General features: G+C 39.8%; 2 protein-coding genes across 7 annotated transcripts in view; one reads left to right on the forward strand and one right to left on the reverse strand.

Annotated features, from left to right (window-relative positions):
• The window catches only part of slc25a26 (solute carrier family 25 member 26), a 203286-nt gene extending 190651 nt beyond the window's left edge, over window positions 1-12635 (forward strand). For 4 of the 5 annotated variants that reach the window (XM_043708292.2, XM_043708301.2, XM_087994419.1 and 1 more), the window contains one exon: window positions 12371-12635. In XM_043708292.2, the coding sequence (XP_043564227.1) occupies window positions 12371-12467 (97 nt within the window). In that variant the 3' untranslated portion in view covers window positions 12468-12635. The remainder of the gene's footprint in view (window positions 1-12370) is intronic. The other variant, XM_043708297.2, reaches the window with a different exon arrangement.
• A 37-nt stretch (window positions 12636-12672) lies between these two features.
• lrig1 (leucine-rich repeats and immunoglobulin-like domains 1) overlaps window positions 12673-17941 on the reverse strand; it is a 121269-nt gene continuing 116000 nt past the window's right edge. The window contains exons 16-19 of one of the 2 annotated variants that reach the window (XM_043708289.2): window positions 16456-16602; window positions 14552-14689; window positions 14017-14286; window positions 12673-13850 (exon numbers count right to left, since the gene is read on the reverse strand). In XM_043708289.2, coding sequence (XP_043564224.2) covers window positions 13654-13850; window positions 14017-14286; window positions 14552-14689; window positions 16456-16602 — 752 coding nt within the window. In that variant the 3' untranslated portion in view covers window positions 12673-13653. The remainder of the gene's footprint in view (window positions 13851-14016; window positions 14287-14551; window positions 14690-16455; window positions 16603-17941) is intronic. The other variant, XM_043708290.2, reaches the window with a different exon arrangement.

The following is a 17941-nucleotide window of genomic DNA, read 5'->3' on the forward strand; positions in this document are numbered from 1 at the left end:
ATGTAAGACTTTTAAGTTTAACAGCTGTGCCATTTCAACTGTGCTTGATGTAAAAGATGTAAGATTTTGATTAAAAATGTACAGTTTTTTTTTAATGCACGATGAGGGCACAACTTTGAACAGAAATTACTATCCCTTGATGTTCTTTTCCTCTTCACGTATTTGTCTTGACACTTTATTGGGCCAGATTCAAAAATCTATCATCAAGGTTCAGAAGGGTTTAATGTCACACAGATGGAAAGCAAAAAGAGAATAGATTAATTCTTGTCAGAAAAAATGTGCTAAAAATTGATTTTGATGTTTGTGCAAGTGCAAAGTTTAGTTAATTTAACAATGTGTAGTTTAAGTCTGTTCTCGTTCTTTGTAGTCAGCCGTGGTGCCATTAATCTCAAAGAATGATGTTGACTGTATCGTCATCAGCCAACCTAAGTGCCTCTTGAAATTTCACTGTTACAATCTCAGAGGCTGTCTTAAACAGTGCCTTTGTTTATGGGGTGGGGGGGCAGCAAAGAGGAATTGAAGTGTTATTTTGGCAAACTGTGTAAGGTAGCTGTGGGAGAAGAGCTTTTGGGAATCCTGATAAAACTTAAAGTTCTGGAAACATTTTCTGTGAAAATAGTAGAAAGTGAAATGCATTGGTGACAGCTATAGGTCAGTTGATAGCCCTGCCATCCCTGTATCAAAGAGCCAATGCTGCTATTCCACTGCAACACTGAGAGAATCTGAACCACTGTCTTTTAGTTGAGAAGTTAAATTGTTCCCATGTAGAAGATCCCTTGCAATTTTTAAGGGAGAACAGGTGAGTTATAGCTAGTGAGCTAACCAATGTTTGTTCTTCAGTGAACAACATCAAAGTATCTGCCCCAGGAAATTGCTTTAGGAGTTTACTGGAACCAGGGACCAACCATCTTCAGTTGCTTCATCAATGACCACCCCTCCATCATTAGGTCAGAAGTGGGGAAGTTTGCTGATGGTTGCACAGTGTGCGCCACTGTTTGTGATACCTCTGATATTATCCAAATGCAGCAAGATCTAGATAAGGCTTGGGCAGATAAGTGGCAAGTAACATTCATACTATACGGGTTCCAGGTAATGACCATTTCTAACAAGAGATAATCTAACCATCCCTTGATGTTCAATGGTATTATCATCACTTAATCCCGCACTATCAACATCCCGGAGAGTTACCATTGTGTGCCAGACATATAAATACTGTGGCTACAACAGCAGGTGAATAACTTGCTTCCTGTCTTTCCAAAACCTTACTATATGATATATCATGAGTGTAATGGAACTTACTGGAATGTGTACAGCTCCAATACTCAAGAAGCTTGACAGCATCCAGGGCAAAGCCATCACTTGATTGACACCACATCCACAATATCTAACATTCACTCCTTTCACCAACACAGTAGCAACAGTGTGTATCATTTGCAAGCTGCACTACAGCAACTCACAAAGGCTCCTTAGACAGAACCTACAAATTCTCAACGTCCATCATCTGAAAGGGGAGAGGTTGTGTTCTCTAACATGAGTTAGAAACATATCCTTAAGCGTGGCTGGGTCAAACATCTGGAACTCCCTTTCTAACAGTACCATGGGTGTCCCTACACCCCAAAGACTGCAGCAGTTCAGGAATGCACCTCATCAGCACCTTCTCCAGTGAACAGAAAAAATGTTTATTGCTTGAAGGAGCTTGTTTGCACAAATTCTCTACTGTCAATCTGACATTATAGTCATGACTATCCTCTGAAAATACCTTATCAAATACAAAATGCTTGAGGTTGTGCAAGATTGTTTTTAGAAAATAGAATTTAATGCTTTTTTTCTTAAATCTTGCCATGCCATGGATGTTTAACATCAACAAATTAACACTAATCAACTCTGTTAATTTATAGTTTCACCTAAGTATGCATATAACAGAGAATTTGAATGTGAAATGATCATTGTAATTCTGAAGGTACTGTATACAAATGCAGATTAACCTATTTAATCAGCATAAATTTGCTCATAACACACTGTGAGTAACATTGCATGTCTGCTGTTTCAAAACAGTATGTTCTTTGATTTGACACCGCCCAGCCATCTTCTCCTGTCTTCATAAATACTTTGCATACATAGATACCTTCCTGCCATGGGAGCTCAGAAAATATTTAGTCTTCAAAAGACCATATCTGTATCTGGCCTGCTTTTCTGATGCTCTGGTCATTGTAACTGCTGTTAATTACTCTTCAAAATGCTGGTGGTCTAATGACATTCAAGTCACATACACCCAATATTTCCATTGGCATTATTTTAAGAATCAACTCTGAGTGAATTAATGCTTTCTTATACTTAACCTGAATGTATGTGTCTCTCTTCAGTAGTTCTTGGTATTCATTAGGGGAAACCTGTCATAGTGGTAAAATTTAGGGTGATTTGTAGAGTAATATCTAAGAACAATAGAGCAAATAATTATTGGTATCACTTAAAATTGGTCATAAGACATCAAAGTTAATGCATGATGTGGATGAGGCGGTGTTGGACTGGGGTGTACAAAGTTAAAAATCACCCAACACCAGATTATAGTCCAACTGGTTTATTTGGAAGCACTAGCTTTTTGAGTGCTGCTCCTTCATCAGGTGGTTGTTGGATTATAATCTGGTGTTGAGTGATTTTTTTTGCTTTTTAATTTGCACTTATCATGACTGGGATACAACAAACCCAAACTTTGAAAAGGATCACAGATATTTACAGCATGAGAAGAGGGTGAAGTTTAGTTGGACCACAGTTGGTATGGAGATTTAACTAGTTTGTTATTTGTTAATATTAGCTAGCTGATTAACATCAGTCTGGCCAGCTAGATTCTGATTGGCAAAGTCATCGCCATAGGGCAAAAGTAAAGACTGGTAGCTTCCACTTCCCTTTCTCAGCAGAAAATGGTCATCTACTACTTACTGAAAACCTACATTATCTGATTAATATATGTGATTCCTGCAGTTCTGTGTGCTACAAGATTATTAATAATGGTAACATTGTGAGTAGCACTGTAGCCAGCTACTTAATGTGTAAGTGTAATGGCAAGATAGGGTTTATCAAAACAGTCCCACATGATAATGGCTACCTTGATCATATCATCACTCACATTTCATGCAAACTTGTGGAAGTTTTAGTCATGACAGGTGCCCAGTATATCTCCGAATACTGTAAAAGAGGACGGTTTCTCCAAATTTGACTAACTTGTGGAGGTAGTTATGTCATGCTGCTACTTTGCAGTAAACACACAAAAGGTTTGCTCCATAACATGATGCTGCAGTCAAGCCAAACAGACATTCTGCATATCACGCAAATAAGTAACATGGCTGATGAGCTTTGGTGCTGGAGTGATGCCTTGATGACTGGGGAGGGGAGTGCACTATCAAGCAGCACATGCCTTTGACTGGACAGCATGGCCAAACCTGTACTTGCAAATCTGAGGGCAGAGTATTGAACATTAAACGTGATACTGCTATTGGATAAATAGGTCAGACTGTGCTAAAAATTACACTGGAGACAATTTTAGAATCATTAGCTGAGATCGCATGAGCTTTGAGTGTGCTAAAAGCTACATATGATCTCACATAGGCACTGTTCTATGTAGGCTGAAGGAGCTTGTGTTCACCATTCAGAGTCTTCCCGCCTGGTCTGAGATTAATCATTGAGCTAATATTTCTCAGTTAACAGATCCTGCTGCAACTCCATGTCAAATATGATCCAACTCTTTCCATGCAGAGTAAATTGGTTTCTTGCTGTTCTGATATAGAAAAGCTTAAATATCATGTCTTTTTTTTCAGCAATAGTAGTGCAAAAACACATCCTGACAAAGACAAAAATAATGAATGTTTACAATGGGAAATGATTTATAGAGTGTACTGAAGACTGCTTCTTAGATTAGGATGCTTCCAGTGTTGTTTCATTTATCTGAAAATGAAATGGAGTTAATAACTGATGAGCTGAAGATCAATTGAGGAGAAATGACTACAGCATGTAAGATTGGAAAAGTATAACAAAGTCAGAGGTCACTTTGAATGCATATAAATTTTGCAAGGTAATAACATATTTAGCCTAAATCTCAAAATTATTCTAAAATATGGCAATTGATCTTCATTAAAATCCTCAACAATGAGATAGAGTCATAGAGATGTACAGCATGGAAACAGACCATTCGGTCCAACCCGTAGATGCCAACCAGATATCCCAACCCAATCTAGTCCCACCTGCCAGCACCCGGCCCATATCCCTCCAAACCCTCCTTTTTCATATACCCATCCAAATGCCTCTTCAATGTTGCAATTGTACCAGCCTCCACCACATCCCCTGGCAGCTCATTCCATACACATACCACCCTCTGCGTGAAAAAGTTGCCCCTTAGATCTCTTTTATATCTTTCCCCTCTCACCCTAAACCTATGCCCTCTAGTTCTGGACTCCTCGACCCCAGGGAAAAGACTTTGCCTATTTATCCTATCCATGCCCCTCAATTTTGTAAACCTCTATAAGGTCACCCCTCAGCCTCCAACGCTCCAGGGAAAACAGCCCCAGCATGTTCTGCCTCTCCCTGTAGCTCAGATCCTCAACCCTGGCAACATCCTTGTAAATATTTTCTGAACCCTTTCAAGTTTCGCAACATCTTTCCGATAGGAAGGAGACCAGAATTGCATGCAATATTCCAACAGCGGCCTAACCAATGTCCTGTACAGCCGCAACATGACCTCCCAACCCCTGTACTCAATACTCTGACCAATAAAGGAAAGCATACCAAATGCCTTCTTCACTAACCTATCTACCTGCGACTCCACTTTCAAGGAGCTATGAACCTGCACTCCAAGATCTCTTTGTTCAGCAACACTCCCTAGGACCTTACCGTTAAGTGAAAAAGTCCTGCTAAGATTTGCTTTCCCAAAATGCAGCACCTTGCATTTATCTGAATTAAACTCTGTCTGCCACTTCTCAGCCCATTGGCCCATCTGGTCCAGATCCTGTTGTAATCTGAGGTAATCCTCTTCGCTGTCCACTACACCTCCAATTTGGTGTCATCTGCAAACTTACTAACTGTACCTCTTATGCTCACATCCAAGTAATTTATGTAAATGACAAAAAGTAGAGGCCCAGCACCGATCCTTGTGGCACTCCACTGGTCACAGGCCTCCAGTCTGAAAAACAATCCTTGCCGCCACCCTCTATCTTCTACCTTTGAGCCAGTTCTGTATCCAAATGGCTAGTTCTTCCTGTATACCATGAAATCTAACCTTGCGAATCAGTCTCCCATGGGGAAACCTTGTCGAACGCCTTACTGAAGTCATATAGATCACATCTGCTCTGCCCTTATCAATCTTCTTTGTTACTTCCTCAAAAAACTCAATCAAGTTTGTGAGACATGATTCCCCACGCACAAAACCATGTTGACTATCCCTAATCAGTCCTTGATTTTCCAAATACATGTACATCCTGTCCCTCAGGATTCCCTCCAACAACTTGCCCACCACCGAGGTCAGGCTCATCGGTCTATAGTTCCCTGGCTTGTCTTTACCGCCCTTCTTAAACAGTGGTACCACGTTTGCCAACCTCCAGTCTTCCGGCACCTCACCTGTGACTATCGATGATCTCAGCAATAGGCCCAGCAATCACTTCTCTAGCTTCCCACAGAGTTCTGGAATACACCTGATCAGGTCCTGGCGATTTATCCACTTTTAACCGTTTCAAGACATCCAGCACTTCCTCCCCTGGAATCTGGACATTTTGCAAGATGTCACCATCTATTTGCCTACAGTCTATATCATCCATATCCTTTTCCACAGTAAATACTGATGCAAAATATTCATTTAGTTTCTCCCCCATTTTCTGTGGCTCCACACAAAGGCCGCCTTGCTGATCTTTGAGGGGCCCTATTCTCTCCCTAGTTACCCTTTTGAGATGGTTAGACTGCAAAAGAAAACTCGAATTTGCCCAATGTGGCTTGTGCTTAACAACTATGTATGAGTCATCTTTTATTAACCCATTTACTTCTAAATGTGCACATACTTTAATTCTATTAGGAATAGATGATCACTTTTCAATAATGGGAATGCAATAGACATAAGAATATATGGTTTTGCAGAACACGGTTGACAAGATAGCTCAAAAGAGGCTTGTTTGAAAGCCAAAGTTTGATAGTTTGTAGTATAAGAATAAGTAAAGCAGCATGCATTAAAAAGTTGGTTAACAGAGAAGAAGCAACAAGTTAAGACAAATGGATGTTCAGATAAGGCTCAGAAGTGATGTGTGCCAGAGATTAAAGATTTGGATTTAGCCACTGGAAACATGGTGTCTGATGACAGAGGTGGAGAGTTAGCAAACATCATGGACGACTATATATAAAAAAAAAACCAGGAGGTTTAAGCTACTGAAATGAAATATTTGTAGTTGATGCAATTAGGTGGAATCACATAGCATGAAAGGTAGTTCAGTCCATCATGGTGATGTTTGCTCTCTTCCACGCTTTCCTCATTGTCCTGCAAAGGTTTCTGTTTCTGGTGTATAATCTATCTTGTGTTGGTGAACCAATATGAGGTCATACACTTTGACAAGATAAATTAGGAGCAGTGGCGTTAGCTAGATAATAGAAAATACTGGCATTTGAGGCTGTGTAGACACGCCTGGGGGGCTTCAACACTTGCAGTGTAAGTGCAGATAAGGTTAAGTCACAAAATAAACCATTTCAGCTTTATGGAAAGTGGCTTGAATACATGAAGGAAGGAGCAGTGTAATTTGTGTAAAATTTGGTTTTGGATACCCAGTACACTGCATTTACGCAATTCTGCTACAAGTCTCATTCTTGCCCACTTCATTCAGAGAGTCATAGAGCTGTACAACATGGAAACAAACCCTTTGGTCTGACTTGTCCATGCCGACCAGATATCTTATGTTAATGAAGTCCCATTTGCCAGCATTTGGCCTATAAGACTCTAAACCCTACCTATTCATGAACCCATCCAGATGCCTTTAAAATGTAATTGTTCCAGTCTCCACCACTTCCTCTGGCAGCTCATTCCATATATGCACCACCCTCTGTGTGAAAAAGTTGCCTTTGATCCCTTTTAAATCTTCCCCCTCTCGCCTTAAACCTATGCCTTCTCGTTTTGGACTCCCCTATGGAAAAAGGACTTTGGCAATTCACCCTATCCATGCTCCTCATGATTTTATAAATCTCTAAAAATCACCCCTCAACCTCCGGCGCTTCAGGGAAAATAGCTTCAGTCTATTCAGCCTCTCCTTCTAGCTGAAAGCCTCAGCAACTCCTGCCTTGCTCCTATAAGGTTCTGCCCTATTATACAATGGCCACCTACTTGGCTCACCTGATTTCTGAGAAGCAGGTCCAGCACTGTTTCATAGAATTCCTACAGTGTGGACACAGGCCATTTGACCCAACAAGTTCACACTGACCCTCCAGACAGTAACCCACCCAGACCCATTCCTCTAACTAAAGCACCTAACCTACACATCCCTGAACTTTATGGGCAATTTAACATGGCCAATTCACCTAACCGCACATCTTTGGACTATGGGATGAAACTGGAGGAGACACGGGGAGACTGTGCAAACTCCACACAGTTGCCTGAGGCTAGAATTGAACGCAGGTTCCTGATGCTGAGGCAGCAGTGCTCACCACTGAGCCACTGTACCACCCTTTCTTGTTTCATCACATCTTGTCGAAAGAGTATTAAAGCCAGAGAGATTGATGAAGATCATGTCCGACATAGGAATCTGTAATCATAAGGAATGTTTTAATTGAGATGCAGATGTCTAACATAATGGCCTGAATCTTCCAAGGAGCGGCAGTTGTTGTTGAAATGCTACTTCACTTAAACATAAAGTTGTCTTGACATGCCTCCCATTTCTGGGAGAAAGTGAGAATTACAGATGCTAGAGATCAGAGTCGAGAATGCGGTGCTGGAAAAGCACAGCAGGTCAGGCAGTATCCAAGGAGCAGGAGAATCGAAGTTTCGGGCATAAGCTCTTCATCAGGAATGAGTCTTGTGGGCTGGGGTGGGGGAGCTGAGAGATAAAGGGCAGTGGGGTGGGGCTGGGGAGAAGGTAGGTGAGAATGTGATAGGTAGATGAAAGTGGGGAAGAAGGTGATCGGGTGGAGCGGATCGATGGGAAAGACTATGGACAGGTCAAGAGGGTGGTGCCGAATTGGAGGCTTGGGACTGGGATAAGGTGTGGGGAGAGGAAATGGGGAAACTGGTGGTCCACATTAACCCAGTGTGGTTGCAGGGTCCCAAGGCAGAAGATGAAGCATTTTTCCTTCAGGTGTTGGGTGGTTAGGGTTTGGTGTTGGAGGCGGCCCTGGACCTGCATGTCCTTGTTGGAGTGGGAGAGTTGAATGTTCAGCCACAGGGCGATGGGGTTAGTTGGTGCGGGTGTCCCAGAGATGTTCTCTGAAACGATCTCCAAGTTGGTGTCCTGTCTCCCTGATGTAGAGGAGACCACGTTGGGTGCAACGGATACAGTAGATGACACCTTATCCCAGTCCCAAACTTCCAACTCAGCCCAGCCCTCTTGACCTGTCCATTGTCTTTCCCATCTATCCACTCCACCTTATCACCTTCTCCCTCACCTTTGTCTACCTATTGCATTCGCACCTACCTTCCCTACAAGTCCCAATCCTCTCCCATTTATCTCTCAGCCCACTTGGGGCGCCCCTTCACATTCCTGATGAAGAACTTATGCTCGAAACATCAACTGTCCTCCTCCTCGGACCCTGCCTGACCTGTACTTTTCCAGCGCTATACCTTTTGACTCTGATCCCCAGCATCTGCAGTCTTCACTTTCTCCTACATGACCTACTTGACCCAACTCATTTCCAAGAACCAGGTCCTGTGATGCTTCTTTTCGTGTTGGACCGCTCGCACACTGCTGTATAAGATTCTCCTGAACACTATCTAGGAACTCTTGTGTCTCTCTGCCCTATATATTATCACTATCCCAGTCTCCATTCAACTAATTAATATCCCCTATTATAACTACACTAAAATATTTGCACCTCTTGTAATTTCCCTGCAGATTTGTGCCTATACATCCTTCCCTTCAGTTGGTAGTCTACAGACTACACCAAAGAATGTAATCACACACTTTATTTTCTTTCTTCGCTCTAGCCAAGTTGATTCTGACCTTGGACTGACTGACATCCTCTTTCTCTGGCACTGCAGTGCTCTCCTGAATCAATACTGCCACACTCTTCCATTTCTTCCTTTGCTATCTTTTCTGAACACTTCGTACTCTGGAATGCCCTCATCCTGTAGGTCCTGAGCACTGTGTTCCCTTCAAGTTTTCACTGTCTCCTGTGCGCTTTTTAACCAGGTTCACTGTGTGCCTCGTTCCTGAATAAATTAGTTATTGATTTGAAATTGTTACTCTGAAAACTAAAACAGGGGTGATAAGCACTGTAGTTTGGATTGCTTGAGGCAGAGACCATTGCATCTTTTAAGGAAAAGTTAAATATCAGAAATGTAGAAAAATATAGGAACATGAGGAGAGCCCCAGGCATTGAAACTAGTTTACATTGCTCTAAAAAAAATCTGATAGACAAGTAAGTTGATTGGGATTTAACTATACTATAAACCTTGATAGCTCTGATTTTTAATGTATCTATATGCCATATAAATGTGCAGGAGAATTGTAGTAGGCTGAAATACTTTGAAACAAAATTGGCATAATCTAAGGGAAATTGTGGGTAACATTTACAAGTTTAACACATTAAAATGCCAATTTATTTAACAGTGTGGCCAGTACATGCCTGGTACAAATTGCTGTGCTTTATCCTTTATAATTACAGTAATCTGCTGAATCTCTTGTCTAGTAAAACCCTAAACTGTTTCCATCTGTCAGCTGTGAATTTTTAGAAAACCAAAATAGCTGGAAAAATAAGCTGCTGACTCTTAAATAAGTTCAAAAACAATGTTTCTGGTATGTTTATTGAATAAACATTGTGGCTGAGAAGCTGGGGTATCCTGTCAGGAGTTTTCACCTCCTGATTTTCTAGAGCTTGTCCACCCATCTTACAAGGCACAAGTTATGTGAGTGATAGAATATCCTCCATTTGCTTGAATAAGTGTATCTGCAACAAGATGTAAGCTTGACAATATCCAAGACATATTATTACCTTACCCACCACCTTAACTATTTTGTGGCATCATTGTGTACCATCTACAAGATGCATCACAGCAACTGCCAAAGCTCTTTCAAAGAAAGAAGGCAGGCAGCAGCCTCAAGGGAACAACAACACCTCAGTCACATCAATCTGAGTTGAATATATATCCTCTGTCATCAATAGGTTAAAATTCTGGAACACCCTACCTAACCACTGTAGAAGTCTCTTGATAGACTGCAGCTCTCAATGTTCTTGGATAGAAAGCAAGCAAAGGCCATTCCTAGTGTAGCCTTATAAGTAAGAACAGCTTTAATTTAGTAAATGGTCTGAAGGTACATTTCAAAACAATATTTGACACCAAACTACATGACATTCAATGATCAAAAGTTTGTTCAGAGATACAGGTTTTAAGAAGGATCTTAAGGATGGTAGGTCAATATGAATAATGGTTGAGAGAGAACTCAAGCTTTCGTAGCAGAAATCATCGCTGCCAGTGGTGGAGCAAATAAACTAGGGAAGAGGCCAGAATTGGAGGAGCATAGAGATTTTAAGCTGATCTAAGAGTAGAGGACTTTGTAGAGATAATGAGGAATGAGGTCACACAGGATTTATAAATATGGATGTGAATTTTAAAATTCAATAGGGACCTAGACGTACAGGGCTACTGAGGGAACAGCACGAGTTTTTTTTTTAAAAAGTAGATATTTTAAGATCTCAAGTTGATGAAGCGGATAGCCAGAAGAATATTAGAACAGTCAAGTCTAGAGAGAACAGGGGCATGAAGAAGGATTTCAACAGAGGCTAAGGCATGCGCAGATTCAGGGAGATGTTAGAGATAAAAATTGACACCTTGGTGATGGCATAACACCACAAGGAATGGAGTATTTGGTTAGTGAACGGAGTTTGTAATATAGACTAAAGAAAATGGCTTCAGTTTTTCAGTTTTTAGCTGCCGCAAATTTCTACACAGCTAAATGTCAGACAGTATAAACATTTAGAGGCACTGGAGGGCTTGAGAGCGGTGGAGCTGCTACCTCAACCAGGTGGCCTAGGTCCAAATCCAATCCACTCGTGGTGTGTATATGAGATTCAACTGCTATTTTTGTACATTGGTAGTGACCTTACCTCTGAGCAAGAAGGTTCAAGTCCCATCTGTTCCAGAGATGTGTGATTGGGATCAACATGTGGGATCTGACTTGAACTCAGAGGATGTTGCTAAGGAGTTACATAGCGATAAGAAATAGGAGAAGGCCATAGGTAAGTGTAATGAGGCTCCATCACAGTTTTATGAGTCAACTTATTTGAGTGGCATAGCCGTGACAGCTTGCACCTTGATTCCTCCTCCTGCAGTGCAATCATTGCACCCTGATGAAAATTCCAAACTTATTAACAGATCAATTGGCAAATTGGGCAGGTTACCAAGCACTCCCTTCCCCATTCCTAACCAAAATTGCCAACAGCAATCCTGCACAACAGCCCATTAGTATTCATTTCTATAGTCACCTGCTTCCACACCTACCTCTGAATGGGCATAAAATCTTGCTAATGGTTGAAAACAAGAGGATGGTGCCTTTCAACTCTGAAAGCTGTGTAGGTGCAGGAATCATCAGCATACTCAATTAGATGCCTTGTTACTAAACACAGCAAACTTTGTGGCCCATTTACTGAGTATGCCTTTGTAAACAACCCCAGTACCTGAACAGGTCCTTTGTGGACTTACTTCATGGTATGAAGTCCATTCAGGAGAATATGTTGTAACACTGATATAGATGGATGGAGACCTTAACAGGTATGAATTAGGCCAATTAATGCATTTCTTTTTAACCTTCTTTGCTCAAGTTCAACTAACACTACACATTTAACAGTAGGGAAGGCTGGAAATTCAAGCCTCAAAAACAAGACTGAATTCAGTTCTAAAATTATGCATGTGCCTTGCTTTTGTTGAGAATAAATTAATAATGTATGCCTGGGCTAATAGTATACCATGATAAGCTGCTTGATTGTATATGATTACTGCTAACCAGGACAATGTTGACCAACGTGATAGCAAACATGATTGAAAAAATATAAGAAGCTTATAAATAAACTTAATGTTGCAGCATGAGATACAGAAAACATGAAAATAGAATTAAACTTATCCAAAATAGCTTTTTTTGGATTATTAACAGAAGCAGAAAAAGTTGGACATTATAGTTTGAATATATTTTTCTTTATTTTCCAGTTTGTTTTCAGGAATTGTCCCCAGAGTAACATGGATCAGTTTTGGTGGTTTTATCTTTCTAGGAACTTATGATAAAATGCACAAGTTGCTTCTATGATCACTATCAAGATTGGAGATTTAATAAGAGAACTGCACTGAAGTCGATTTTGTATTATAAATGATTTTTATTAGACATCTTTGTTAGACACTTCTATATTTTACATTTTCTGTAACAATGTATATTTTACCAAATTGTATAAATAAATACTTGTGCAGAGAAGTAACACTTCCTTCCTCTCTTTGCCTCTATTGAGCAGCTTTGCTGTGTCCTTTCTGGCAATGTTTAATAGTCACACAATTGTACTTATTATGTGTTTGAGGCAGATTCAGCATAGAGAATATTTACTAGAAGGGTGACATTATTTCAACAGAACTTTAATTCCAAGATCTTTGTTCTTTTACATTTGTTTCCAATTTTAGCAGTTGATTAGTCTTTTTTTAAAACTGTGATCTCCAAGGAGCAAAATTTGCGAATAGAGATGACAGCATTGTGTTAACCAAATATTGTTTGCTATTTTTCTAATAATGCAGTTTTTCAAAATCAACTAACAAGATCTCTTTTCCAAGTGATCTGGACACTGTACATATTTTCAATTTCTCCAGTGTCCCATTGGCTGATAAAGTCCTATATTTCACAGTCACAGAATTCCAACTTATACCATTACAACTATGAGTGACTTTTCTATCATTTCTGTACCAAACTACAAAGAAAATGACACTGGAGAAATGTAATGTCTTTAAGACCCTCATCAAACAATGTAAGCATTTCCTTACAAAATCCTTTTTGTCATGTCCAGTATGGTAATTATATTCAGTGTAAGGGTAAATGTGTTTATAAGTATTCATTATGACCCTTTTCTATAAGGCACCAGTAGGCTTTGCAAAATTTAAGAACAGCAACCAACATAACTGAGAAATAGCTTCAAAATTCTAGAAAGTTATTCATGCACTAAATAGGTTTAAAATATCTTCTGTAAAAGATACATATGGAAACACATATACAAACATAGAAAAGCAAAACATTCCTTTATGTACATTATGCCCTGCATTTACATGCTTTAAATGCAAGTCAATTGTTGAGCTACTAATACTTCCCAAGGAAGCTTAAAAATAAACAAAGAACGCTCAAATAGGATTGTTCCCATACAAGCTCTGTCCTGCCATGACTCTTCATTGTAGATGAGGTAGTAACAAAAAATGTTTTCAGTGCACAGGCATAAGTTTGTATTCAATTTACTTGTTCTTCAGACCAAGTTGTAAGATTGTGATAACTGTCCATTCAGTAGTAAAGACTGTTTGATGTCACCTTCTGCATCACAGCACAGTACAGACTGAGGTTTCTCACACAAAGGTACCGATTGATGGCTTGAGGTCTCCAACAATGGAAGTTGTACAGGCTTATGATGTTCCTGACAAAATTGCACAGGTTTGGAAGACAGACCTAAAAGAAATATATTTGATATAAGTTTAAGAACTGTAAATATCTTTGGTCTGTTTTTCTATTAGATTTAGAATAGTCAGAGTACAACTGCTTGCACTCTTATTCATTACTCTTTGAATTTATTGTGCAGTGACTTATTAATTAATAATTAAAGGCCAAACATTACCTTTTGTGTCAGCAATCTTTGCAGGTGTTACATTTTGTACCTGTGACACCATCCTGTCATGATTGCTAGGATACACAAGCCCTTGTCTCTCCCTTATACCACTGGATGTTCCGTTGCATAAATAACAATTCAAAATGCCTTCGTCTGTTCCATTCCATTCTGTACCATGATTTTCATCCACATGATCCACACATTTATTTGGATTTGACCATTCACGTTCCTTGGAGGAAATGTTGGTAGTACCAAACTGATCTGGAACACCAAAATAACCTATAAACATGGAGAAATTCTCAGGCATTGGACAAAACAAATACATTGCTCGAACTTGTAATTTGTGTGCAAATATTCCAGTGCATTTTATGCACTCTACAGCTCCTCAATGGCTCTATTCAACTACTAATTTTAATTGTAAATTGGAATCTGAAATGATCTTCAAATGAATTGTTTTTGCATCTTTTCAAAGCAGATAAAAATAAAATGTTAGGAAATAAATATTTTATAATTAGATGGATTTTGGTTTGTAAAATTCACGTACCTGTTTTTTCTGACCCCAGTCTTCCTCCTGCTACATGTTTACATCCATCATTTACATTACAACCAAAACAATTTGTTTGACTGCAGTGATTATGGGATGCCACTTCTACACAGCTTACAGCATTAGACTGACACATACCTGTAATTAAGAACAGTTTAGAGCTCCATAACGTGACATGGGCTGTTCTATAAAAGTATGCTCATTAATACATCTAGGTATTCCACTATTTAGTCTCCACTTATAATTGTTACAGAATGAGGAAGATCATTCTATGTCTAAATATAGACCAAATGTCAATGAATAGTGAGCAAGACCTCAGCTGAGGACCCAGGATGCCTATATTTCATCTTGTATCCTGCTAAATGTGTGGACCTCAGTTTACAGGAATATCACAACTCCTTTCTGCAATATTGAATATAAAACAGCAAACCAGGTCAGTCCTTTGTGGAACTTAGTTTCAAGATTAACTTGATAGAATTTGGAGGAAAAGCATCCCTTCAATCAGGTCCTATAAGACTACAGAAAGAAGTATGCTATTCAATGAGATCATGGCTGATCTGAATCCTCAACTTCATTTTCCTGCTTCTTCCCCTGCCATAACCCTGGATTCCCTTACTGCTTGAAGATCTATCTTGAATATATGGTAAAGAGTTCCATAGATGATGTCAAGCAATATATCCAGGATTTTATTTTGAAAAATGCCCTATTTGCTATTATTGAAAAGTACCTCCAAGTTTGCAGATAGCACAAAGATGGACAGAAGGATGAACTGTAGGGGCATGATACTTTACTGCGATATAGACTATTTGAGTGAGTGGCAAATGCATGGCAGATGAGGTAGTATAATGTGGATACATGGGCAGCTCAGTGACTCTGTGGTTAGCACTGCTGCCTCACAGTACCAGGGACCAGTGTTCAATTTCAGTTTGCGGTGACTGAGTAGCGTTGCACATTCTCCCTCATTCTCTCCGGGTGTTGCTCCATCTTGTGCAGGTTTGGTGGATTGGCCATGCTAAATTGCCCACAAGTATCCATGAACGTCAGGCTAGCCATGGGAATTGCAGAGATAGGGTGTTGGAGTGGGTCTAGGTGGGATGCTCTTCAGAGGGTTGGTGTGGACTTGGTCCGAATGGACTGCTTCCATAGTGTAGGGATTCTGTGAAATGTGAGGTTGTCCACTTAGGGCAAAAACGTGAAGGCAGATTCTGTGACTGCTGATAGATTAGAAAAAGGGGAGTTGTAACAAAACCTGGATGTCTTGTACACTAGTCACAAAGTATGCAGGGAGTGGCAAATGGTATGTTGGCCTGTATAGCTAGAGGATGACAGTACAGGAGGAGTGACATCATATTGCACTTGTACAGGGCCTTGGTAAAACCACAACCACTGTGTGGTCTGGTCAGGGAAAGAGTGCAACAAAAGTTGCAGATCAGATGCCTGAGATGGCAGACCTGATCAATGAAGAGAAACTGAATTGGTTAGGCCTATATCCACTAGAATTTAGAAGAATGAGGGGAACTATCACAGAAACCTATAAAATTCTTATAGGATTACATGTGGTAAAATGTAGGAAGAGAATGTTCCTGATAATTGGGGAGCCCAGAACCAGGAGACATAGTCTAAAAGATAAGTACACTGTCCAGGACATGGAGAAATTTATTCACTGAGAAATTGGTGAGCCTGGGGAATTCTGTGCCACAGAGTGATTGCAGCAAAATACTGAATGTTTTCAAGGAAGAGTTAGATCTTGTTCTTTGGGCAAGAGGAATCAAGAGACTGGGGAGCAAGAGGGCACAGGGTATGGAGATCAGCCACGATCATGTTGAATAGTACAGTAGGCTCAGAGCCGAGTAACATCTTATTTATAATATACTCATTAGAAACATGATTTTAAAAAGCCATACCATTGCTCTCCATACGTCCATTAGAAAGTGTTGCTGCTAATTGCAAATTGCTACTGTCATCTATCTTGACACATGTTTCCTGATGCTCAGACAATGTCCCTTGGGAAGAGAGGTAACTTGGTACATCAGGTGGCACGATGGTTTCATCTATAATATATGCATGTTCCAAGGTAAACACAGGTGAGAAGTAAGCCAGTCACATTTTCCTTACAGCAGAATTATAATAGAGGATTAACCATCTCTAATTTCAAACACAATTCAATTCACTCAATATGAAAATCTTTGACGGATTTTAATTCACTAACTACTTACTAAGTATAAACTTGCTTTCACATGCAAATTGCCCAGCTTAGTTATTTAATCTTCAGAAATATCTTGACGTCATGCCAATATTTCAAAGTTGTACAATTTAAAATTACTCACAAGGGCATGGAATTAAGTGTGTGTACCACCTGGATTAAGGGTTCAAACAAAGCTATACTATAGTAGATTGAGAATTTACAATTAATTTTAAACAAAGATCTAGAAATTTAATAAAAACCAGTAACTGTGACCTAAAAGTGACTTCAGTCCCCCACCAGCTTGGTGGATTCTTAACTTTCCTCTAAAGTAAGTAGACAAGCTAAGGAAGTATGGTCTTCCAGAACAAGGAATTAACCCCAGTGTTGCAAACTGGCACATTCCAAAGTCCAGGACTATGTCCTGAAGGACACACTGGGGCAGCTAAGTTAAATGTGAGGGGGGTCCATTCAATTATCAGACTATCCCGCTGCCTCAAATGTAAATATAATCCCAAGAGAGAAAATGCTGGAAAATCTTAGCAGGTCTGGCAGCATCTGTAAGGAGAGAAAAGAGTTGATGTTTCGAGTCTAACTGATCCTTTGTCAAAGCTAAAAAAAAGGGAAAAACAGGAAGGTATTTATACTAGGCTGAGAGAAGGGGAGTCATGGCTCCTGGTCCACAGTTTCATTTCATCCTTTGTATTATTTGACGCCTTATACACAAGCACTATGTAAATATAATCTTGTAAAGATAAGAAACACATTGGGTTTGTTTATTTGTGTCTTCATATGCTACTGTACAGAATTGAATTACTTTAGTGACTATGTATGGTGATGAAATGTCTGAAAATGAACCTTCCAGCTCAGCAAGCAAACCTACATCCAGAACCTCAACCTGAATCTTCTCAAAACTCACCAGGAATAAAAGGCTCTGTACCACTTGGTTGAGAAATCCATAACCAAGAGGCATAGATTATATAATAAGAGGAATGTGTTTTCAAAGAAATTCAAAAGGTATTTTCTTCACCCCTGAAGTGATGGGGATCTGAAACACTCAGTATTTCTGGTTCTCTACTTGGATAGGCACTTGAAGAATTGTCATTATGGACTATGAGTCAGAAAGCAGGATTGGGCTGGGTGGCTACTTGATGGGCTGCCTCTTGTCATGAAAACTTCTATGTTTCATAAATCTTACTTAAAAACTG

The sequence above is a fragment of the Chiloscyllium plagiosum genome, unplaced genomic scaffold (genome assembly GCF_037043375.1).
Source record: "Chiloscyllium plagiosum isolate Xiang-an unplaced genomic scaffold, Cpla_swu_hap1 HiC_scaffold_14, whole genome shotgun sequence".
NCBI lineage: Eukaryota > Metazoa > Chordata > Chondrichthyes > Orectolobiformes > Hemiscylliidae > Chiloscyllium > Chiloscyllium plagiosum.